At 37.6% G+C, this 25,498-nt stretch overlaps 1 protein-coding gene across 2 annotated transcripts in view; it reads right to left on the reverse strand.

Moving 5' to 3' along the window:
• Positions 1–1,101: 1,101 nt before the first annotated feature.
• SLC25A36 (solute carrier family 25 member 36) overlaps positions 1,102–25,498 on the reverse strand; it is a 34,535-nt gene continuing 10,138 nt past the window's right edge. For both annotated transcript variants that reach the window (XM_075158152.1, XM_075158153.1), the window contains exons 2-7: positions 24,656–24,826; positions 19,378–19,455; positions 16,536–16,636; positions 8,813–8,879; positions 6,083–6,372; positions 1,102–5,443 (exon numbers count right to left, since the gene is read on the reverse strand). In XM_075158152.1, the coding sequence (XP_075014253.1) occupies positions 5,250–5,443; positions 6,083–6,372; positions 8,813–8,879; positions 16,536–16,636; positions 19,378–19,455; positions 24,656–24,826 (901 nt within the window). In that variant the 3' untranslated portion in view covers positions 1,102–5,249. The remainder of the gene's footprint in view (positions 5,444–6,082; positions 6,373–8,812; positions 8,880–16,535; positions 16,637–19,377; positions 19,456–24,655; positions 24,827–25,498) is intronic.

Raw genomic sequence — 25,498 nt, forward strand, 5'->3', positions numbered from 1 at the left:
CTGCATTAATGCCAAGCCGTAACTCAACTGGGACTTTATACCTTAATTTTACATACATGCTTTTTGTCCAGGAAAAGCTTAATACAACCCCTCCAGCAGAAGGGGTGGTAAAGCAGCATGAACGTCAAAACATCCCCAAACACTTAACCTGAGCTCTGCCCTGCCAATCTGCCTCTTTCAGAGAGTTAAAGTGAAAGATCATTTACAGACAACTACAATTATGCCAGTTACAGGCATAATTTCAGATGTGTCAGGGATAAGCACACTGGTTGCCTGTACTGATTCCAGAAGACTGATCACCTCTAAGCCTGGCTGACCTGGAAACTAGAAAGTCTTAGAAGCAGAGCAAGCTAGGTCAATTCACATTAACACCTACTGAAAGAAAAGAAAAAGGTTATCACAGATGTGCTATTTCAATGCAAGTTTTGAAATAGTTCTGAATAGCTGAAAGAATCAAACTAGAGACATCAAGCCTGGCTCCATATTAAAGACTGCAAAAGATTCAGTTCCAGAACACACACTGAGGCGGAAAAATGCAGCACACAATCACCACCAAACAAAACCTATGTATACATTTGCAGAATGATTTCTGAGTAAGTTCTGAGGACAGACTTCAGATCAAACACCTACTGTTAAGAGAAACGATATCTAATAATGTTTCAGATTCAAAGACTTAGTTATAACTGCACATGCAATTAATTCTGAACATTTTAAGGAATTACTGCCCTTCATTTTTGTCAGCAGCAGTTTGTGCTAGCTGGCACTTTAAATGGACATGAGTTTTCCGATCACTACTTAATGAATCTCAGTTGACAGACAGTAACACTTAGTTCTGCAGAGGTAACAGTATTCAAACCCAACTGCAAGAATACATCCAACTAATTTAAATCATCCACAAACCCCTCCAAAAATCACGTATTATAGGTACAATACAGATACATTATTTTCAGCTACTATAAAATGGCACAAGATAAAATGATTCACTGGGCTCTCCTAATGAATTGCTCATTTTTAATTACAACTGTCCAGACACTGGTATGTATCAATATTAAAAAAATTAAAAGGTTAAAAATAGTGTACAGTTTAGCACAGAAGGCAACATTTGAATAGAAGCACATAATTTTAATTTGCTTTGAAGTTTAAAGCAATCCAAACAAAAAAGTTAACTATATAAATACAGAGTAAATGTACATAGTTTACAGCCAACTACATGTATGCAAGAATAATAGCAAACCTCACATGAGCATTGAAGTATTCTCAAACCGTCATTTGTGAGTGTTTAGCTATGACTCCGAGGGCATAATTATGTTCACATATGCAGGGTAGGCAGACTCTTAAATAGAAGAACTGAAAACTTACATAACTGAGTCTTAACAGACAGAAAGTTAAAGAAGTAATACATTTACCTAGGCACACTTCAGTGTTCAGCTTGTTTTCCAAATTTAAACAGTTTAAACAGGAAGCAACATTTATAAAGGCTCTCCAATCTTTTGTCTCTGGAAGCATTCTTTTAAAATGCTACAGTCTGAGGAATGTCATTATAAGACAAATGTCATTGTAAGAACAAAAACAGAATAGCAGAAACTGTCATTAACAAACCCCTCAATCTGAAAGGAAATACATGGAGTGCATTATGTAAACAGAGAAATAGATAGGTGCAAGGTCAATACACAAGTGGACAGGTTGACGTTTCAGTTACAATTAAAATAACCAAAAAACTCCATAAATTCCTAGTGTAAACCTACTTAAAACAACATAGGCTAGCAGATCAGAAATTCAGACAGAAAACAGCAGACCTATCAGTTTGAAGGCTAGGCTCAGCCCTCTGCAACACACAACTCACCTGTTTTCACACAGCACTACAGGGACTGAATGGGTAACAGAGGGGGTGCGAAATGTGACTGCATTCACTGAAATCTATTTTTTTATGGCTTTCCAAACTCAGGCCACCCTTGCCACATCCCCCCAATATGCCACAGACACTCAGTGACAACCAGTGCACTGTAACACACTGAGCTAGCCAGGCCCTGGCAGAGGAGCCCCTTTTCCCTCTGATAAACGCGTGCTCCAGTGCCATCTTTTGTCTGGTTCAGGAAACTGCAGTCTCACAGTGTTTCCCAAATCTAACTGGTTGCCAAATCAAAATTAACAGCTTGAATAACATTTAAGTTTCATCTAGGCAAGTATGAGGAAACTAATTACTGAGAGTTTTTCAGACATCCAAGACCTTTGCCTCTAGCACAGAAAAGTGTGACATAAATACACTACATTCAAATATAAATCAAGATGACCATTTAAGTGACAAGAAAGTTTAAATGCACTCCTTTCAGTTCTGTAGTTAAGGATATTACTGAATGTAGCATCTTCTTATTCCCTTTGAATTTTTATAATAAATATCAAGAAAACTATACAAATAATTTAAAGATCTTTGGGAAATATTTCAGAGGTAACTTTGTATGTACTGGTAGTTTAAAAATAACAAAAAATCCCAAGAAACTTTGGGTTTATGCTTTGTTATGTAAATCAAGCCAAAAAGAAGATCACACCTCAAGTTTAAAACATTGCTTAAACACCCATTAAAAAGGTGGAATGATAAGCTGATTGTCTATTTTTAGCTGTTGTCTCCCATATTCAATTGTCCTTGTTAACATTTTCTACTCCAGGGGGTCTGTTCTCACCCAGAAAAGGCACACACATGGTACCCCATGAATTAATGGGAGATGAACATGTAACCAAGGGAGAATGTAGCCAATAAACAGAGGAGAGTAACTCCCATGAAGCCTAGGCTAAACCAAATGTTAATTGTATTCATGAACTCCAAAGCTGCATATTGTCTTTGCCAATTTAAGTTTTAGCTAAGACTGAATAATCTGGATAGTCTGAAGAGTAATCCACTTTCTATAGAACAAAAATTACAGTAAGTAGCTACTCCTGCACTTAGTTGACTTAGTTGAGTTATCTGAACAATGGCATCACAGCAAGACTTAGGTCAGAGTCATGAATGCTCCAAACTTTTTCTAGAGAGATCACTAGAAAAAGCCCACTTTAGAATACACATGTAAGCACTCCCCTCACTTCTTTCAACAATCAAGTTTACCTTTGGTCACATCACAGACCATGCTACCTGTCTTTAAAAAGGTAAGGTAACATTTTCCAAGGAGAAGGAAGTCAATACAGCTAAGCCTCCACTGCAAGGTTGCTGTACATACTATAGATGGCTTTTAGAAAGATGAGCAATTAGTACAGGGAATTACACGAAGTACTCAAATACTTTGACACTGTGTGGAGAACATGACAAGGGCCAAAATAAAGGAGAGCAAGTATGCAAAACCGAGACTGACTGTTCTGTAAGCTTCGAGCTTTTACATACAGCCTACAGAACTACTGCAACAGAGATGCTACGATCTACAGCATAAAATGTTTTATCCTGCACAGCTTACACAGAAATCAAACCACATGCTTTGTTTAAAACCAAACTGCATGTTTTGAACACAGTTTGACTACAGATAACCAGTAAGAGGAAGAAAAGTCACAAGCCATAAGGCGGCCACAAAGTGCATAAGGAGTCATTCATAAAATAAAGCCATTGCACACAATGCACAGTTTAAGTGCACTAAAGTACCACACTGGAAGAGTTGATAGCACATTTCCGTCCACACCAGTGTAGCAGCATTTATATGTAGAAAGCTATTGCCCCCAATTTATAATGATCATCTTCCTCATAAGGATCATGGATGCAGACTGAGAAGTACTCAAGGTGCAGATAAAAGGTTTCTGTTTGGAAAGCTGTACAAGTTCTTATAACATTAAGCTTCCGATGTTGACACTCCAGCTGTATGGCTTTGGAAAACCGTGTAAATTATGACAGAATAAACTAGCTAAGCCTCACTGCTGAACGCAACACATTGTTTTGCAATTGGTTTATAAAACAACAAAAACGATGCCTGAATATTCAGACAATTTGGAGGACAAGGTTATACTGTCAGCTGCAGTTCAGTACACAGGCTCAAGTTGGAAGAAGTGATACAGCAATTATCAAGGGGAATGCTTACAAGAAAATCTCAATTACAATTTTCTCCATCATTCTGCACAGGCTATCTGCACTTGAAAAGATCTATCACAACTTCAACTGTTTTCTGCTTTCAGGTCGCCTTAGCCATGGTGATATGTGTTCTCCCTGTATTCCCATATAGATACCAGTAATCCAAGTCAGGATTTGCCAGACATTTTAGGGTAATACAGTTTGTTCTTCGGTAGCATGAAACTATTTGAGTGAATCCTGTCTTCACAAATAGGCTGAACTAGTTGAGATTCCTCATCACATTAAGAATGCTTAAAAAGGCTATGAAGTAGCATTCAGCAAATTCTTCCTTAGCTGTGTGGGTGACCTGACAGGTTGGCAAGGAAAACTGATGATACAGGAGAACATTTCATAGGTCTGTCTTACTTAAGGAAGGAAAGTTCCAGAAAAGAAAAAAGGATGATGCAGCAGAACTAGAAATCCACATACACCCATATTAACAGATAACCTGAAGAGTTCAACAATCAGATCCTCTCTCACTAAGTACAACACTGCTCAAACTTAAAAAAAACCCCAAAAACACAAAAAAAACCAAAAACCCAAAAAAACTCCCCAAGTTTCACCTTTTGTAGTGAAGAAATAACTCTGTTCTGGGTCCCTGCGCCATATTTTTTCTTGAGGTAGCAACATGGAAAACTTTACACACTGACTACTACCTCAGTCTCTTTATGAATCTTCAGAGCAACTGAATGGAAGTTTCAGGTATGGAAAGGTATGGAAAGGTACGAAACTACTGTCTTCCCCATTCTTCCAACAGGTTACTGTGCAGTAAAACAGAACAAAAAGGATGTAGTTAAGAGCAATCACTAAGAGGAGTGAATAAGGCTGCCCAAGAATACATTTTACGCCCCTCCCTCACCCATCAGGTCTCTGAAGATGACTGAATGGTCTTGTCTAGATTAACAGATGAAAAGAAAGTAACAATTTTGAATTAAAAGATGTATAAAGGCATTCCCTAAGAGGCAGTTCCCATTTGTCACATTGCCAAGAGACCATAAAATAAGGCAGCAAAATTACTCATAGTTGCCCACAATCAACCTTCTGTTTTGTCCATAGCTGCATGTTTGTGATATAACTTTCCTTTTGCCCACCACATTGGCATTGACATTCAGTGGTCCACTCCAGTCTTTCAGTCTTCCACCTTCTTCTAGGAAGCCTTATCATGCTGCTATCCATCGAGCAAGTAGACTACCACTTCATAGGTTGACATCATGATAGCCGTGTTTGGAATCTGTCTGATCAGATGTGTAGTTAAACCTCGGTAGAGGGATCCATACCCTTCTTCTCGCACAAGCAACGATAGTGTCTGGAAGAAAGATCTGTATTTTGTTCCCTCTTCTCTTAGTCTTGTTCGTACAACCTCTGTACAAAGAAAACCACATGTGGTTACATTCACCACTTTTCAGACAAACAGAGAAGCAAACCAAGTATGTGTAAGAGGGAAAACAAGTTAAATTTTTGGCAGTATTAGATATCTAAGCAAGGAAAGTTCATTTACTTAGTTAAAATCCAGAGGAGGACTGTTGTTTGGGCTTTCATTTTAGCTTGGAAGTTGCCACTAATGAAGTACTCAATCCATTAACAAACTTAATGTATACACAACTACTTTGCAGGAAAATTAAGGGCAACTGAAAACAAAACTAGGCAGCCTGTTTTCCTAGAAGGGGGACAAGAACTTGCTGGCAAATTATGTGAAATTGCTGAGTATATAGAGAGATTCCAAGTGAAAAAGAACCTTCTCCTTAAGTACTTTGGGCCATACCCTGGCAAATCCCTTGGAAAAATAAACATTGCCTAAGAAGAGACAATGCTAGATATCCACTTAAAAATACTTCCATTTCTGAATACTATACTCATGTTGACTCGCTGAATCTGACGTGAAAAGCTTTAGACAAAGAAATAGTTCTTGAGCAAGTGAGCCAAAGTCTGCTACAAATATCACTGAAAAGACTCCCTTTGATCAATTTGATTCAGGCTCTCAGCTGTACATGCCCCACTTACCATGGGGATATGCTATTGATGTTGCACAAGTTTTGGAAGTGGCAGCAGCCATCATCATTCCAACAAAGTCCGAAGCTTCTTTTGCCGATTCATCCTCATTGTCCATGGCAGAAGCAGTCTTATACTCCAGTAGTTTTCTCTTAATACTCTCATAAATAACAAAATGAATAACAGTCTCAGATATGCCTGCGTAGGATGCCGACATTCCTCTGTAAAAGCCTTTAATACCGTCTGATCGATAAACTTTTCGGACACATTCAAAAGCACTCATTCGCTTTTCTCCACGATTCCTAAAAAGGAGAGAGCAAGACAGACATCAAGCTGGTGCGACTTGAGACTGGAAAATAATTAAACAGTTTTGCTTGAGTGACAAGAGGACTTAGGAAACATCTCGCACTGATGCTGAGGGGCTCCAATCCAGATACATTTAAGAACACACAGAACCTGAAGTGAAAGTCTCAAAGGCCTTCAGCAATGGCAATTACCCATCCTGTTCCAGAAGCACAGGTCTTGCAGTACAGCCTTTAGGATTATATAGTTATAAGGCATACGAACATGAAAGCAGTGCCTAAGAGTTCAAACAGCAGGCCGCACAGCATCACAGCTATCAGCAAACAATTAGGATATCCAAAGGGAGCACACCAACCAATGTAATACAGGTAGCTTTTACTTGATTCAATGAAGCCACTGCTGATGTCAAGGAAAATGCTCATTAGACATGACTGTATCAACCAATATTTGGTAAATAAAATCTTATTCCCATTTTAGCTTGCTTACTGAATTGAGTTATGCATATGCAAAACCATTACACAGCTATGCAAAACCATTACAAAATTATATAAAATACGCTTCATTGCAGCAGCGAGTGCAGGCACTTGAAGCATATGGATTCTGCCAGCAGAGGTCTCCTGAGTGAGCAAGTCACGCAGAATAATACAGCAAATAACCTTGTAAGAAGTTACGATAACTGATATGGATATTGTCAAAGCAAGACAGACAGTGGCAGCAGCTATTATGCAAGTAGAATGAGGCATCACTAGATTACAGAACTTAAGTCCTGATGGTTTGAACCTGCAATGTCAGACAGCAATGAAACAAGATACCAAGCACAATTAAGAAAAGAGTGGGCACACATAGCTGTGAATCAGATCTTGAGTAAGCTAGTTGACAAATGCTGCAGAGGACCGGGGGGCTGGCGCTGATCTGCTGACAACCAAAGGAAAGTCAAAGAACAACTGGTGAGAAGAGCAGCTGGACCTACAGCTGCCAGCTCCAGAGGCACCCCAATCCCTACGTCCCTGGTACACTGACATGCACTGCTGTAAGAATTTGTTCTTCTGATGCACAAGATGTACAACATTGCCTTGAAGGCCAAAGCAATTTCACTTTGAAAAAAAAATATGCCTTCTCCAGCTCTTACCGGGATCAGTGGAATTTTTGAGAACTTCAATAGAAACAAGATCAGGCCAGGATAATCCCACAGGCCAAGTGTTTTTATGCCTCTAATAACAACTGAATTAGAAGAGCAGAGAATGCAGTAGGTGGTAAATTAGTCTACATAATTGCAGTGTCCTACACAAAGATAGAAGGTACTTCCTTCTTCAGGTCTCCACATGAACAATGTACTTGATATGATGTACAGAAATAGTGTGCACAAACAATCCATAATTTTCCCTAATTTCCTTAAAGCCCTATAGTTTAAGCAATTTAACTGATCAATCAGTAAAAAACAAGCAGAGGCACAAGATGCCATCAGGTTGCACGTAACACCAAAAACCCCTTGGAATTAGTCATGGAATTATCACTGCAATCATATGGTGGCATTACAAAAAAATCTCATGGCAAAACTAGTTCTGGGATATATTTACTATGGTCACCTTGCAGCTGACAATATGCCTGCTACGAGGAAAAATCCTAATATGCACTTAATACAGAAGTCCAACAGATCTCCAGAATAGGAATATGTGGCTTATTTATGTATTTAGGATGGCTGAAGAATTTTATATTGCATGCTAAGTTTTCAGTAAGAAAGTCTATAAAAATGAAAAAGACAGTTACATTGAGACACTTGCATCATATCAATCTCTCCCTACACTTTTAAATAGATGGGAATAAAGTCTTTCTTCCTCTTTATTTGCATAAAATTATACAAGTTTTGCAATAATAAACAGGTTCTGTAATTGATTCTATAATAAGTCTGAACAACTTCTATTGACTATCCTGCATTAGGACAATTCCTGTGTTTGGATCCATGAAAGCAGTCTTCCCCTTTTTATAGCAGGTTAGAGCTCATTGCGTGTAAAAAATGAAAACCAGGACGTTTCAGGCATTTTTCTAAACTTTTGCTAAAATACTTATAAAACCTTATTTCAGGAATGTTTAGCTCAACAGCTAAAACCAAAGAGAATGTATTACTGAAGGAAAATGTAAGCATATGGTTGGAAGAACATTATTTTAATGAGGCTGTTAACCTTGTAATTTATTCCAAATTTGCTGGCCAGTCTACTACAGTGCCTCAAGTATGCCTCAGAACACAGAGATTAAAATAGAGAAAAATGATACTGTAACTTGTAGATAAATCAGCATCAACTTCCTAATTCAAAATATCAGATATTTAAAGAAGCATTCCATTTTGGGATGCAGAACAGATTCACAACACATAAGTGAAGTCTTATCACAGGACTGAGATTTCCCATTGTCACTAGTAGATTCTCTTATTAAGATTCTTACCTTGCATCAAGCTGTAATCGTGTCTTTACTAACCAAATGGGATTAGTTGTTGTGATCGCAGTAAAACCTAAAATATTTAAAAAGAAAAGTTAGATGTGATAGTATCATAAGAGCAACTGCATCTAAGTTCGAAATGCACACAGTAAGGTACAGTGGATGCAAAAACTCGGACTATACTGATTTTTAGAAAGTACCCATTGAAGCCCTTTACTGTTATTTTATGAATCCATACAGCCAATAAACATTTAGCTTATTTTTTAATTTCACATTAATATTGAGTAAGTTTGATTCTTAGCAAGAGACAGCCCATATAAAATAAGCCAAATTGTGTACATTTCTCTGCCTATCTAATCATACCAACCCTGTTTGGACACGATAGAACAGCAAAGCTAGCTAGACTAATATTAGGCAATTTGGAAAACATGTCAATAAGAACGCATTGCAGATACAGCTATAGCAATTTGAGATCGTATAAAACATTGCGTCAATTTAATTTGCTACCTGAAATACAATCCGAGTTTAAAAGCATGCAGACTGAATAAATGCTACTTTTGGTGCAGTTAAAAGGCATGTATTACTGGAAGTTAAGAGACCTTTTAATACTGAACTATAAAGAGCAGTTAAATTTGAGCCCTAATGTTTTATTTAGTATTCAAAGCAGAGATTGTTGGTTGGCCCAGAAAAACTTTTACAAGGATATGAGTGTTTAAATTGTTAAAGTAAAGAGTATGACTTCTAACTATCCAGATAGCCAGCAACTATTCGGGCTTGCATAAGGGTTAAGGGTTAAAGCTTTGATTTTCAGTGCACTAAAGAAAAAGAAAAGGAAGAAAAAGAGAAAAGGAAACAAATTTTAAAAAAATAAAGAAAAGAAGTAAGAATCACTCTTACTTCTGCACAACCGTGGAGAGAAAGAGAGCAAAGTGAAAGGCAGCTCTGAAAAAAAAAAATAAAACAAAAAACCATCTAGAATTGTAATACCACACGTGCACCATTAATGAGGTGACATGTCTGCAGGAGAGAAAAGGAAGAGGGAAGAGCTGGAACATGGCCAGGCAAGAGATGATAAATTTAGACACTTGCTTTCTAAGTGACACACATCACTTGTATATCACTACAAAGACATGCTGCCCTCCTGCAAGGGAATGGACTGGGGTTGTGGGAAAGCAACAAAGAGTTACCTTGTTCAGTGCATATCTGGTGCACAATACTTATACAACGAACAGGCTATCAATAAGCTTGTTTATGGATATCATTAACAGCTTACATAAATATATATATTTAGCAGAACTGCTTGCATACATGTTACTTCTGTTCAATCACAATCTAGGTTTACATTGCACACAAATGACTGCAATACTCAGAGAAATGCCAGGGGATCTTAACTGTTTTAAGGTTTGTTCTACCTCCCACCCCAAATCTTACATAGGTCATTCGGATCTTCAGTTACAGTTCTAAAGACACACTATGAGATTCAGCAGCTATTAAGCAGCTACTAATTTAGCTATATTTCTGTGCCGAAATAGCAAAACCACATTAGGGATTTCAGTTTAATCTTTTGATTAAATAGATTTTTAAACTGACTCAAACCTCTTAACTAAGTAACTTCCTGTAAATTCACTGGGTAGATAATAAAGGTTTGGATTTGGCTTCCCCCCTCCCCAATACATTACTCTCTTTTCTTCTATGTCTAGGTACATATATGTCCTTCATATGATGGAATGAAATCCTAACAAGCCGAAAGTGTTTTTTACCTGTATTTCATGTAGGCAAATAATTGTGTAAAAACTCAAAGCATCAGGGAACTACTCTGCCATAACAAGGCACAGGTTGTTTTTACATATTGCACCTGCAAAAAAGGTTCTGCACTTCAACTAGCCAGAGCCCTTCTGACCTGTCATTTAATGCCACAGAAACTCCACTGATTCCAGCAGCACTTGACCCTGGGTTTAATTAAACTGAAAGGAAACCTTGTTCTTGCATTTTTTATTTCTTTATACTAGCATTAAGAAAGAAGAAAGCTTTAATTTTCTTTTACTTCAAATCAGAATCTTTCCATATCTATAGTGCAGTCAAGGGCACTAGGAATGCATAGGACTGCAACTAAGGCTTTTCAATAAGGTGGGGAAAAATAACTAACTTCCCCTACCATGCATTTTCCAGGAAAGACACCTCTCTCAATAAAAAAAACAAGCTTTTAAGTCCCTCCTAGTTCTTAATTACAAGTGAACAAGACAAAAAAGTTTTTTGCATTCCAATTTAAATTACATGCTTTGGAATTTTGTTACTGTATGTTACAGCATTATCTGCTCAGCTCTTTCTCCTTCCTATTCAACCCCAAAAAAATGGTCTCTGTAGATCCTAAATCTGGAACAGGAAACACATAGGTGAGTTCAGAGGCAGTGGCTGAGTGGCAGTAGTGACTCTATTTGCCCACAGCAGCAGCCTGACACTTCTAAGCAGGCTGGGAAAAGTATATTGGAAATTGCCAGTGAAGCATGGCTGGCACAGGACACAACTTACTCTGTCCGAACTTGCACTCCCTGGGTTGCTCTGAACATTATTTAAGCATAGCACCCCTAACAGTAGGATCAGACACTTAGCAGCATAGCCAGTTTTCTTCCCTAGGGCTGTCGTAAGCCTAAATAGCATGACAATTCGAACCAAAGCTTTCAAATCAAAGAGCCTTCAATAATTCAGGTTTCAGGATGAAACGACTACAGCTCAATTCTTACAGATAATGTAGTAAATTCAGTTAGTGCAAAAAGAAAAATAAATTAAGAGTTGAGTGATGCTGACACCAAGGAAAGCATTCCAACACATGAAACATCCAGAATTTTGGGATCTTTGATAAGATAAGCTTTTCTTTTTAAGTACAGAAAATCTATAGCAAAAGTACCTGTCAAAAAATAAAGGTGGGGTCTTCCAACAATTACTACGAACCTCTATAATTGTTTCCCCCTTTTTTTTTTCTTTTTAGAAGTCTCAGTGAACTTTATAATGCTTTACAATGCTTATCAGTGTGTTGTATCCTCAAGAAAGATTAAGATTCCAGATTCATTAGAAGTGTATATCAATTTGGCAATACCAGAAACTCCTGTACTTTTCTGTTTTATTTTCTTCTATGAAATTGTATCCCAGTTTCAGATGGAAAGAATTATCTCAATCTACTTTTTGAGCTATATCAGCTACTGACAGGTAAGATCCCAGGTATTCCTATTATGCATCACATTTCAAAGGTTAGGGTTTTTTTTTAATCTATAAGCCAATGTAATTGATACAGACGCATGTGAATATGAAATGCTGAATTAAAATTCAAAGTAGTAAAATAAAAACAAACCAAAAGAGAAAACAAAGAGACAGAAAAAAGATTGTATACATATTAAAAAAAGGAAAAGAAAAGAGGTCTTTGAAATAATGTGACAACACAGAATATCAGCTGCAGCACTTTAAAGGCAGCTCTGGGACACTGAAAAAAAATAAAAGGCCTGGCCTTGTTTAACCCAGTAGGGACACATTCAATTAGCCAGAGCTAAGTAAAGCAGCAGCTATCAGTGAAAGGTATTTTCCACCTTTCCCTGAACTGCACAGAAAAAAATTAACTCTTAACAGAGTTAAGAAGTGATGTCTTTGCACAATGCACATAATTTGAGTTCAAGATAAAGAAAGTGAATTCCCCTTATTTTGTTTATTTAATAGATATTACAAACCCAATGTGTGGTTCTTACACTAGAGGCTGCAAGAGACGCTCAGTTCAGTACTCACGAGGTTTAAGTTAGTCCATATTTCTGCAGGAAGTGACCTGCGGATGGGGAGCATGAGATGACACGATCTCACTCTTTTCACGGGAGAAATGTACAGTAAATGCCTAAAATAGACACAGGCTTTTCTGTATCATAACAACAAGCAGTGACCTCATCAGACACATGTGTACAAATCGAATCCCATTGGAAGGATTTGTGAATTAGTTATTGTGAGATCTAACTGTTTTCAGGTAAAAGTTTAGGAAAAAAAGAAAGAAAAATAATCAGAACAGGCCACAGATATTAAAATAGTTGTGTAAAATGTACTGAGTACTGAAATTTCTGCTCATTTGCAGCAGTTCAATTTTTTATCTCCAAATACTTACCTATATACCAAATTTACAAGTGAACCCTCCTTCTTCCTCACTCCCTCCCAAATATCATTCAAAAAAGCTAGCCTTGTCTTAGCACTGAAAAAGATAGATGCCTTATGAAATCAAACTTTCTAGTATCAGTAATCAATGAACTAAATACGCACTTTCTTTGGTATTAAGTAACTGTGTACGTACTACTTCAAACTTACAAAAGTATGGTATCTCTGTAAGTAATAAAGTGGTCCCAATTTTTAATTTTTTTTTAAATTAAAAAAAAAAATCTACACTTGGATTGTTTTGCCAGTAGAGTTCCAGAAAGAACGGCAATAGTATACAAGGCAAAGTAGTTTTGCAGCAGATTTGGAACCATGTTGTCTGAATGAGGCTATGAATCATTAAAAAGGCAAATCAGAAAGCCATACAGGAATCAAGTATTTCATTCAGTTCTCTACAGAAGTTTTTATTCTCCGTTGTGGCAAAAGAGATTGAGCAAGTGCAATGAGAAGGCAGAGTTTATAATGAATCTGAGAATTTTGCCTAACTGTGAAATATACAGAGATAAACTATCTTCACACTAGCAAACATTCTCAATCTTGTAGTATGCTTCAGACGTATTCACTGTTCAAGTTCACAAAAAGAGAATCATGTGATATACTGAGTAGAAAGCAAAAAAGATTGCCAAGTATTTCTTCATGTTGATACATAGGCATTTTAGGTATGAAGGTGACATGAATTATACGCTGGAAGCTAGCACACAGCAAGAGAAACATTAATTTCTAATTGCATAAGGCATCAGTTACTAATATGCAGCATAATTCATCCTCCTTAGACAAAACAAACTTACTAAAAGAATCTTAATAAATCCAAAAATATATGTTTTATCTTGAGAAGGAAGAATCAGGCCTAAAACCAAACAAAAATGCTTAAAACACAGTACCTTAGATTCTTGCTCCCAAAAATGCCATTTGCATAAAATAATCCTTATTTAACAATGACATCAGTCTAGCCTGAGATATTTATACATCAACATATGATACAAGTAAACAATATTTAAAGTTGACTGAAATTCACTACTTACAGTACTTTCATACAACAATAAGTTAAAGAATTTTTAAAAATTGTATTTTTGCATCATTGTTGTATTTTGCAACCTACAGGAAAAGCTTTGTAAGTGCAAACACCACCTCATGCTCATTAGGTATTAGAAGCCTTTATGTGACAGAAAGGTCATATCCAAACAAAAAAATCCCTCATTTAAGACTGAGTTACTCAATTCCTTACTGAAACCATTGGCAGCTGCAAAAGAAAAAAACCAATACTGATTATTTTTTGCTAATTATTAAAAGTGTTTATCCACCTTGCCAATTTTGAAATCTTAAGTTCCAGAGCAAATATTATGGTGATCTTTAAGGTTAACCTGTTTAAGTCAACCAATTAAAAGCTCACATTCAATCTTGTCCCTGTTATTTTGCCATTTCCTTAAGTTGATTTGCATCATATAGCAATACAAACCTTGCAGGTAAAACTGTTAATAGCTGGTTTAAGTGCATTTTCTGAAATATATTAGAATTACAAAAACATGGTTAGCATGTTCCCAAGAAAGCACTGTTAATTTTAGCTACAGTCCTTTACATATAAATCAGAATACCGCCAGTAATGAGTATCAAGAAATTGTCTGTCAAAGAACCTTCTTTTAAAGGTCTTCCAGAGAATGTCTGTAGTATACAGTGCCAAACCATTTCAAAGGGAAGAAAATTGTGACCTCCAGCGTGAACCTGCACTGGGCATTCAGTTTCATTGGCTATATGGTTTAGGAATACAACTGCAGAATTAGGTAAGTGTGAGAAAGATAACAGCCACAAAAGTGTTCAATATTGAAGCTGGTATACAAATGTAAAAAAAAGTCAAACAGCAATTAAGGCTCAAATACATTTACCCCAGTCTCCTACAGTCATAAGTACAAATGCTAATACCAACCTTCTGGAAGGGAAGCAAGTCAATAAGCAGATACAGAACTCCTTGAAAAACTACAGTCTGTGTCTGCAAGCACTTGGGAAAAGTCACTACAGCACATCTCCATAAATGTTCTTTTCATTATGGAATGAGGGCAGCAACTTACAAAGATAAGGAACACTCTGAACCTTTATTTGTCTGCAGCATTGCATGAATTACACAAGTTGTCTTCAATTAAGGATAGACTTGTTTGTATTACCTGTACTTCCCCCTCCCCCCCCAGAATTTAAAGATATGTTTTATCCCCTTGACAAAGAGCTGAAGGCAAGAAAAATGAATTATGTAATTAGGGTTTCTGGAGCAATTAACTGGTTAGGATAAACTTTTCATGAAATCCCCTTCCATCTCATTCCCCATGCTGTTCACCTACAAACAAAACACACATTTCCAGGTGATAGAAAAATACTGCATCATCTGAGCACCTTATTTTGCTCATTTAAGACAAAATGGCTCTCCTTATACCTGTAAGTCAGAAGATTAAAAACTGCCATCACATTTCTCATGTGCTAGAGATGAGCATTAGCATACATTAAAGATGTACATTATGCACTAGAGATGAGCATTAAAGTACAAAGCTAATGTCACTTAAATTTTCTATGCTATGTAACAATTTCTTTGCATCAGATTATTAGCAAGTATCAAATAGAAAACTAATCCTATTCATTACTCTGGCATCACCTTTAGCAGTCCATTCCAGATTGCTAGTACTCACGTTATATAACCGGCTGTAAAATTTGATGGGAATTAGAAACTTCAACAGGCTACCATAAAATTGTCAGAATTCACCTGTGACGTGTCTATGGCCTATACAGAAAAAAACTTTTGAAAATTTGTTTTTGTGTAGGAAAGACACAGGCAACAATAGGCAAAGTGTTGCCAGCCCAAGTTTTGATTTCCCCAGCACAAGTCCATAACCGTAACTCAGCTCAGTTGCCTTTAACTCCCCTTGTTAATGATCCCAAAGCACAGAATATACAAATCAAGCTGCTGAAGTATACCAAAGTTACACTGCAGATTTAAAGTAGGAATTAATTTCCAGAGATGAAAATACATGAAAACTACAGAAATCTGCTCTTCTATGTCACTTTAGTGGTAGAGCAAACTTCACAGACTGGTATTTGAGCAAAGGAGGAGGGGGTGTTACATACAGTTTATACAAATGTTTGTAGGTGTATTTCAGAAAGGCAAAAATAAGTCAGATGTACAAAGCTGTAACACAAAAAGTGATTAAAAAAACAGATTAAGAAGCATTAAGTCAGAGTTCAGTGCAAACAATGTTGTTTATAGCTTGCAGAGCAAGAAGTTACTGTTTTGAAAATTTTCATTTTATATTTCACAAATTTACAATCAAGAAAGCAGGAAAGCAAGTCTTCCTAGAAAAGACTATTCACACCTTCATTAACACTAAGTGCAAAGTTTCATACATATATTCTCCAGATAGCTTGTTTAATGAGAGGCCAAAGAAGGTAACCGCTACATAAAGAGATCATTCAATCACTGAACTTTTTCTGTTTTGTTTTTTTCCACATTTATTGCCACCTCTCATTTGTAGATAGGACTCTAGAATGAAGCTAAAAAGTTACAGATCCTTACCTGCCACACCAGCTGAAATCATGTGTACCTGGGTAGAATCTGGATTGAAAATACTGTTCAATTTCTCCTTGCAGTTTGAGTAAGCAGCAAAATATATCGCTCTAAAATTAGAACAAAATCGAAGTTATGTTTTGTGTGTTGATATCCTTACGAGCAGTGCCTAACTTCACTAACTCAAGATGATCGTGGTTCAAGCCTTATTTCCTAAGTGGAAAACTATTCAAGGAATAATGCTTGCAAAGTAGTGGGACTAATCTAGGAACGAAGAGGGGAAAAAAAAAGTGTACTTTACAACTTCTCCCTCCAAAACAGCTCCAATTAACAATTGGTGAGCGAAGGATAGATAATTAGAAATATGGCAGTGATTTTTGTGACACTAGGAAGTTTAGCCAGGGAAGCCAAACACTGCTGAACTAAATGGAATTACAGAATTCTGTATGTCTTCAATAATGGATCAAATTTGTACTAATGCACATAAACTCAATTCAATAGCATTACAATGTCAAGAGAACTAGCAAGTATGTAGCTTTTTTTTTTAAACCAAACAGCACACTTAATAGCATTCAAAATGTAAATATTGATAACTTGCAGTTATCTTTGTAACTTGTAGTTATATTTATATTTTGAATGCTAGAACAGCTGTTTCTTTAGTTCTGTATTTAAACAGACATAGCTTTTTTCTCTGAATACACTACAGAGAAAAAGATTTGTAAACTTGTACTACATTCAAGTCTGTGGGCTTGTATCAAGACAAAGCTAGACATAAAAGTGAATATGTCAATGTAATATATTAGGAAAAAGGCATGTTTTCATCCATTAAAGCTAAAAAACTTATTTTAAGCACATTTAAAACTCACATTTAAGGTTCTAACTCATTTGTTTTTTAAACTTACAGATAACCCTCTACAAGAAAAAAAAAATGAACATGCAAGTTTTCATGAACAGAACATTAACCTCGTTAGCTGTGCAAACATGTTTTTCTCTAGTATAAAAAAAGATAAACCGCCTGCTTCATAGGTGTAATTTCTAAAATGGAATCTGAACTCAGTTAAGTATACTGGATATATTATGAAACATGCTTCTCTACAGCTTATTTAAACAAAGATCTGCGGTTAAATCCACTTAGCTAATGCTTAATTGAAATGAAGTACTGGATGAAGACCGAGTCAGCTGGAGGGGAATGAGGATGTGCTTATAAATAAGACTTCACACATTATACCAAGTTGACATTTTTAGTATGAACAAAGGGTGGGGGGGAAACAAGCTAAGTATTTCACCTGGGGGAAGGAAAGGGAATTAGAAGATATAACAAAATTTACTGGGAAAAAAAAATTTTTTTTTGCAATTGAGGGTATTTTTCATTGAGGATAGTCACTTATAAAATGGAATTCATTACCATGTAAAAATTGATTTTTATTTTTTTAACAGCAATGTTGAACATTCAGATTCAGACTGGACTATCAAACAAAAGTACAGGCTTTTCAGTTTAAGAAGTACCCCACAGGTGTCAAGAACAAAGAAAGCTACTGGAATTACTTCAGCTTTTCCAAAAAACAACGCTAAATTAGTCATCAGAAAATATCTCAAGTATTCCTAATTCCTTAAAAATTCTGCTAAAATAAAAGTACTCCAATTCCTGAATTATGTTTTTCTCTTCTTCATGCAGAAGATACACAGAGCAACACCTCATCTGTCAGATTTAAGTAGAAGACAGATCAATGCTGAATGGAAAGTCCAGTTTAATAAAATTTTCCAGAAGCATCCAAAGACCTTAAACCAGAAAAATTAAGATACTCCCCAAATGGGTAGGGGAGTCCTCTCTCCTGCAGGAGACAGGCATAATAATGTCTTCTGTTCAGACCAAAAAAAAAACAAACGCAAAAGCAGGGCACTAAGTCAAGGGAAGAGTAAAATCTTTGTGGAATATATTCCCCCTGGATAAAGTCACTTCTCTTAAATAGAATAGAAGGGAATAAAAATGGGCCAGAAGGTAACTGTAGCCTCTTCCAGGATTAAGTTTATTATTTAGTTTTACACGGCTTTGTTTCCATACTCTTCCTTAGGTATTCTCCTATTTTTGGACTGAACTTAGGCTAACACTTGTATGTGAGGATCAATTCAAACTCAGGCATAACCTGCACCTCACTCTGACTGCCAGCACCAGCCAAGTAGCTAGAGCATTTGTGCTGATGCAGAGCAACTGACAGCAGCAATATCACTACCAATTAAACCAGATTTACATCCTCAGCCGCTGCACTCTCTGACACTGCCGCAGTACTCCTGGAGTCCAGCTCACTGCTGGATCTGCTTCCTCTGGGACAGCTGTAAGCGTGTCATCCTACTCAGTCTTGCCCTTTTTGAAGTTTCAGAACAGGCTTCCTACCGCAGGGGAACAGTAGCCTGTGCTTCACCAGAATTCAGGAAGAAAAACCCACTGTTTTAAGGCTACAGTCACACAATTGCTTCCTGAAGATGATGGATTAACTGAAAGCTAAATCTACCTTTCTATTTTCAAAGGCACAAACTTTACATGTGCAACTCCTTAAGCATTTTCCTTCTTAACTGGACAAGACTCTGCATAAGGGATAGTGTACAATATTAAATATTATTATAGTAGCATATAGGATAGTAAATGCTGAGACAGTTGGTGCAGGGATGTGGGACCAGAGCTGCGGTGTACATGAGTGGCTTAATTTCTCAGACAATGAAGTTACCCCAGGAATCAAAGGTTATTTGCTATTAAGTATGTACAACTGCAGATGCAAAAACTCGCTTCAAATAGATCTTAAATCCTGTGAATAACATACAGCAACCAAAATATCATCAAAATTATTTCATTTACCTGGAAGGAGCAACGCCTACTAAATTAGGACCTAGCCCTCTAAACAGAGAACGAGGACCTTCCTTTTGCAAGATCATCCTAGAAAACAAAAAAGTGACAATACCATAACATTCACATCAAAATTAAGGAACGCGCTGACCACCAAGACTACATCATTTTAAGCTTTAATAACTGACAATGTAATGCTGACCACAAAAAATTAGTCATTTCCTAGAATCAGCATAAAATAAAATTCCATTATTGCTTGACTCGTCATAGAAATCCAGGAACTAAATGCAGAAGTAGAGCCTTATGATGTCAATACAGACTTACCTCAAAGATAGGAACACACACATACATGGAGTTATCTGTTATTAGGAAGTTAAAGAAAGTGTCCTTTTATCAGGGAGAAAATACCAAGCATGGAAATGTTCACATTCTTGTAGGGTCTAGATTGTTTGAGAGAAAAATATTTGATTCTGTTGTACATTCCTTCACCACCCTTTAACTCCCAAAGTTTTTTGGGTGGGACGGACAGGGAGTGAAGGGCAAGAGAGGAGAGGACAGAGACTTACAAAGGTTCAGTTACAGCAAGTCATATGCCTTCTAAGAGCAGGTCAGGAAGATGTTAGCTCTACCACTTATCATGCCCAGCCATGCACATCTTTTACAATCTATTATCTACTCTTCTCAGAAAGACAGAAGCCTCAACATGGCTTTGCATGTGCTACCCTGGTTGATTCTACAAGACTCCTAACAGTATACTAAGTTACATATCAGAAGTTAGAGCAAAACAGCCTTTCAGATACAAAATCCTGCCTTCCCCATCCCCATACATGATTTAAATCCACTAAGCGTTCAACTAGGAACCCATTCTTAGCTTTATTCTTTTTATAAGATAGTGTCATTATTCTGACTACAGTAAAAGGAAATGGAAGCTTCTGATGTGAGAAGTGGCCCTTTCTTGAGGCTAGCAAGGATTCCTTCCTATCAGTTCTGAACTGCTGCCGATGTGCTCCTACCCAAGCACAGCTGCTGGGCTGTGGAGCCAGCAGTTTTCCCTTTTCAACTCATTGCAGAAAAGACAATCCTTTCCTCCTCATGCAAAGTAACTCACTTGAATTTGAGCTTAACTGACAAAGGAATGTAACCCATGCCAAGAGTAACACCCACAGTAAAGCCCTGACATCTCATGGGACCACGTCCACTATAAACACAGTTCTGGAAAGACTGCTTGGGTGGCAGGAGGGTGTCACCTTCCATCTTTGTGGGATTTACAGAGAAACATAGGGTTACAAGCAGTGAATTGAGACCTCAGCTGAGGCATTACTAGTAGTTAGGTTTTTGGAATACCTATCCCATGTAACTGTGGTTTTTAGAAAGAGTTGAAAACCATTATGCAGCAAGGTACACTGGCACAGTAAGAGGATATCCATTAATATTCAGGTTTAGTGAAATCAATCTGTCCAACAATCTAAATGCTAATCGGATATGGTATTTTAAAAAGTATGGTAGGACATGGGAGGAGAAACAAGGACTATCTGCATCCCATCACTGCAAATTGCTCTAGCAATTGCTTTAGAACCAGATTTGAAGTTAATTCTTAACTACTTCACTAGATGTTGCAAAACAGAACTCTGTGCTTATTGATTTAGAAACACTGGCCAATACACACAAATAGTTCTCCTGTATATTTCTTCTTCAAAGAGACATGCAGGTTAATGACAAGTCAATTGCTCAATAAAGCAAACTACCCTTGTATAAATGGCTACTTTGTTTGGAATTTACTATCAGAACAAACAGGTGAAAACCACCTATAGCCCTGAAGGAGATTCCAAGTCTATTCTGATTTCCAGCAACTGATTCACCACAGTTCTGCTGCTAAATCAAACTGAAAGTTTACATTTGTTTTCAGTAAGCAAAAATAAAGTTATGGTTCTGCACGGTTACCATCACTATTTAAGAATGCTGGCATATAATGTGTCCAGCAACATCTCAGCTTTGTGTCCGTAACAATTAGATATGATTTCACTATGTGGGTAGAGTTGCTCCACAGCAATAATTGGAGTATTGAACACATACTCAAAAGCACTTTGGAAATACAAATTACTTTTTGTATGTCTGTCATCCTTAAAGCATTTCTAATACTTACGAAAGGAATTATTCCAAAAATCTTACCACATTCCAGAACTGAGCATGGGCACAGCATCAGATTACAGCAAAGCTGAACCTAATTAACATGATCTGTGTCCACTTAAAACACTACTTAAAAATCACCACCACCACAACATCATGTGTTACACATATGTATATATGCACATAACTGTTGTGGTTTAACCCGGCAGGCAGCCAAACATCACACAGCCGCTCGCTCACTCCCTCTCCCGCCTCCCAGTGGGACGGGGAGAGAATCAGAAGGGAAAGAGCGAGAAAAACTCATTGGTTGAGATAAAGACAGTTTCATAGAACAGAAAAGGAAGGGAAAATAATAATAATAATAATAATAATAATAATAATAATAATAATAATAATAATAATAATAGAATATACAAAATGAGTGATGCACAATGCAACTGCTCACCACCTGCACTGACCGATAACCAAGTAGCAATCGCTACTTCCTGGAACACGCCTACCATTCATATACTGAGCATGATGTCACATGGTATGGAATACCCCATTGGCCAGCTGGGGTATTCCGGTGTCCCGGCTATGCTCCCTCCCAGCCTCTTCCAGCGCATGGAAGCTGAATGTCCTTGACTAGGAGGGTACTTAGCAACAACTGAAAACATCAGTGTGTTATCAACATTCTTCTCATACTAAATCCAAATCACAGCACTAGGAAGAAATTTAATTCTATCCCAGCCGAAACCAGGACAATAACATATGCATGTATACAAAGCAGCAGGAACCTCAGTATCTTAAGAGAAACTTAGGAGTGAAGTGTACCAGGTCTACTTGTTTCTTCTGGATCTACAGTGCCCCAAGATTTGACACAGCAACAGAGAGTTAAAGAGAGGTTGCAACAGGATTTATAATGGCGGTAGTTACTGACGCTATTCTGCATTCACAGACACCAGCTGGAGGAGTTCCAGAGTCGACACTGAAAATAAGACACAACCTTTTTGCATTAAAGAGCAGATCCCAGAGCCTGCAGTGTTTATTGAAAGCAGTAAATCCATGGTTGGAAGAACAGCACAAATGCTCCGTATGGCCTCAGCTGACCTGCTTATGTCACATGGGGACATGGGGGCTCTGCATTGGGAGGCCGGTCAGATTTCCATTATCAAGACCTTAGGTTTAAACTCAGCAAGGTTAGTTGAGAGGCATCTGCAATATGATATACACCACAGATATTTAAGAATAAGGGAATTCGCTTTTGTTGCCAGAGAATGCAGTCACCTGTACTAGTTCTTCTGAGTTTGTTTCCTGACACAGATGCCTTTGAAGTAACCTCTGCTGATACTTAAGATGCAGAAGTGATTCCACAGCAATCAGTTAACTGAAATTCTGACATCATTTGCCTGATTCACTCTGCTTTTAGACTGAGTATTGTGAGCCTTGGAGCACTGCACTGAATTTGGTATGAGAAGAGACAATCAAATCCTGACACCTACAAGTCAGAAAATACCAAGTGACAGTAAAGGCATGAAAGTGATAGAGGGATCCAGTTTGACTTCCCCACTAAACAGCCCTAGTCCCTTAACCAGCACACACCAAGAATTATTATGTCCTGCACCTACGTATTTTTATTGTCATAGTCCATTGTCATGTCATTCGGCATTTTTTCATGTTCACTGCATTTAAAGAACTTGAAACCCAGAAAGTTACTTGGCATCTCAGTTGCTTGACACTGTCCTGGAAGTAAACACATCTAAGCAAAGAACCAAAGCAGCAGAAGATACACAGTCTTGTATCCCAGATAAACAAACAACATGTCTAAAAAGCAGATTTAAAAAAACAAACAAACAAACAAAACAAACAAGCCCTACCAATGAAGTTCATCATGGGCTACCTCCACCTTGGTCTGAATTTGCTTCCTGGGAAGACCAAGTTATTTTAGGTTTTAGGGATGGATTTAAAGCATAGCAGGCTTCTAGCAGAGGGTCATATGAAACAAACATCTGTTCATCCTGCTATTCATTCAGATTCATTTCTAAACAGAAGATAAGTTCATAACCAAACATTCAGGGAAGAAGCTGAAAGGCTCAACTTCCATCAAGAGAAGTCAATAAGGCAAGTGTTTTGGATGGAGCTCTCCTTCCTCGTCACAATCAGAGCCCCTCCTTCCCACATACCTGCTCCCAACATGTTCACCCATCAGACTCTTACACGTAAAAAGGCTCTGAATCAAAACTTCCACGATAAGAATTATCATCCATTCAAGGAGCTACTTGGGTACAACCTCCATTTAGGCAAATCCTATCCTCTAACCAGATTAAGCCTAAATCCTACACTGCAACTGCCAGAAGGGGCTCTCTACAAACTACTTCTCACTGATTAACTGGGGATAGAAGATAATTGGTCTGAGTCTTATCAAATTCTTTCTAATGCAAGAAGCAGTAGCAGGTCCTTTCTGAAAGTACCTCCCCATGACTGGCTAGCTTGAGTCTTCCAGAGTGAAGTGAACCCTGCCTGTGGCCTCTACCAGCAGTTCAGCTGTGGCCATACAACTTTCCTGCTGGCTGCTGAACGTCACAAGCACTGGTGGCAAGGACAGGAAAGGCAGTCCCCGTTCAGTGAGGTGTTACACAAACAAAACATCCCAGATCATGGCAAAATCTGGCCTTACTTCTCTTACTAGCTCTAAAAAAGTGTTACTAGTCACACATCCACCAGAAGATACTGAAATGCAAGGAAGGGTATGGGGTAGTGAAAGTTGAGAGCGACTAATAAACTTAGTTAGTTTTTATAGGGCTTCTTGCCTCCATATTCAGCAACATCTATGATTTGGACACAAAACAGTTTAAAAAGTCTTATACTAACACTTGATGAAAATACAGTCTGGCACTTAAGCATTACAGTGTTCCCAGGGAGTTTTGGGGATGTAGTTTGGAGCTGTGAATTGTACAGGGTATATATGCTCTGGCTAATTCAAAGTACAAACTCAAGCATGAAGGATGTTTGGAAAAGTGGAATGTGAAACTTAATTACAGTTAAAAGGCAAAATATGGGAAGTCATCTCATGGTAGCACCATGACAGACATAAGTCTGAATCTTTCATATGGATTTGTCCAACACACCTCACTCCTCCTCCCTCCCCAAAATGAACTGAAAACCTAATAACAAGTACACTCACTTCAAACAATGGAGAGGTCCAGGAGAAACTCTAGTTACTCGATTGACGCTAGCACCATTCACAGTGTTGAGATGGACTTCAGAGATATAGAGAGTCACAGAGGAGGACTGCAATCGTGTTTTCACAACTTCCAGTGGACATGTCAGAATTGCACCAACAGTACCTCCACATCTGCAAAAAGAAATAGGATCATCACATTCTTAACTGCAAAGAAACTGAAGGATACATTCACATATAATTAACATTATACTCAAGACAGTCAAATTGTAAAAGGTGAAGAAACAACTGGAACATGCGTGACAATGCCGCAGTTATTTGCCCTTGAAGACAAGCAAACTGCTAAGTCAGTTTGTTAACCCCACAACATGGAGTGAAAATTTAAACAGACAAAAATAAAGTTTCCCAAAGTAGTGAAGGTGCACAGTCTTCAGTACATGCTGTTCAAATCAGTTCTGGAAGTAGCTCAGTATCTGAAATGTTTAACTTCTTATGGTAAATTTTAACTTTTTTTGAATGTTTAGCGCGCTCCTGACCACAAACAAGGTGCCAAAAATCCTTAAGGGTAGAAAAGATTTATGCATTATGCACACAGGGCTACATGTAAAAACTGGTAAAAACTGTGGTGTGGCAGTTTGATAAAATTAAAATAGTTACGAAGACATCTTCGAAACTCCATTTGTATTTTGGGCATTGTATCATGAAAGTAACAATTCTGAGTGTTTCCTGATTTCTGCCCATTACAGCAAGACAGACTAGATTCTGAGTACAGAAAACTGTGGAGTAGAACTTGGGAAGACAAAAGAGCTTGAAGTGGCTAACCAGGTGAAGATCTGCAGATTTTGC

The sequence above is a fragment of the Calonectris borealis genome, chromosome 9, assembly GCF_964195595.1.
Source record: "Calonectris borealis chromosome 9, bCalBor7.hap1.2, whole genome shotgun sequence".
Lineage (NCBI taxonomy): Eukaryota > Metazoa > Chordata > Aves > Procellariiformes > Procellariidae > Calonectris > Calonectris borealis.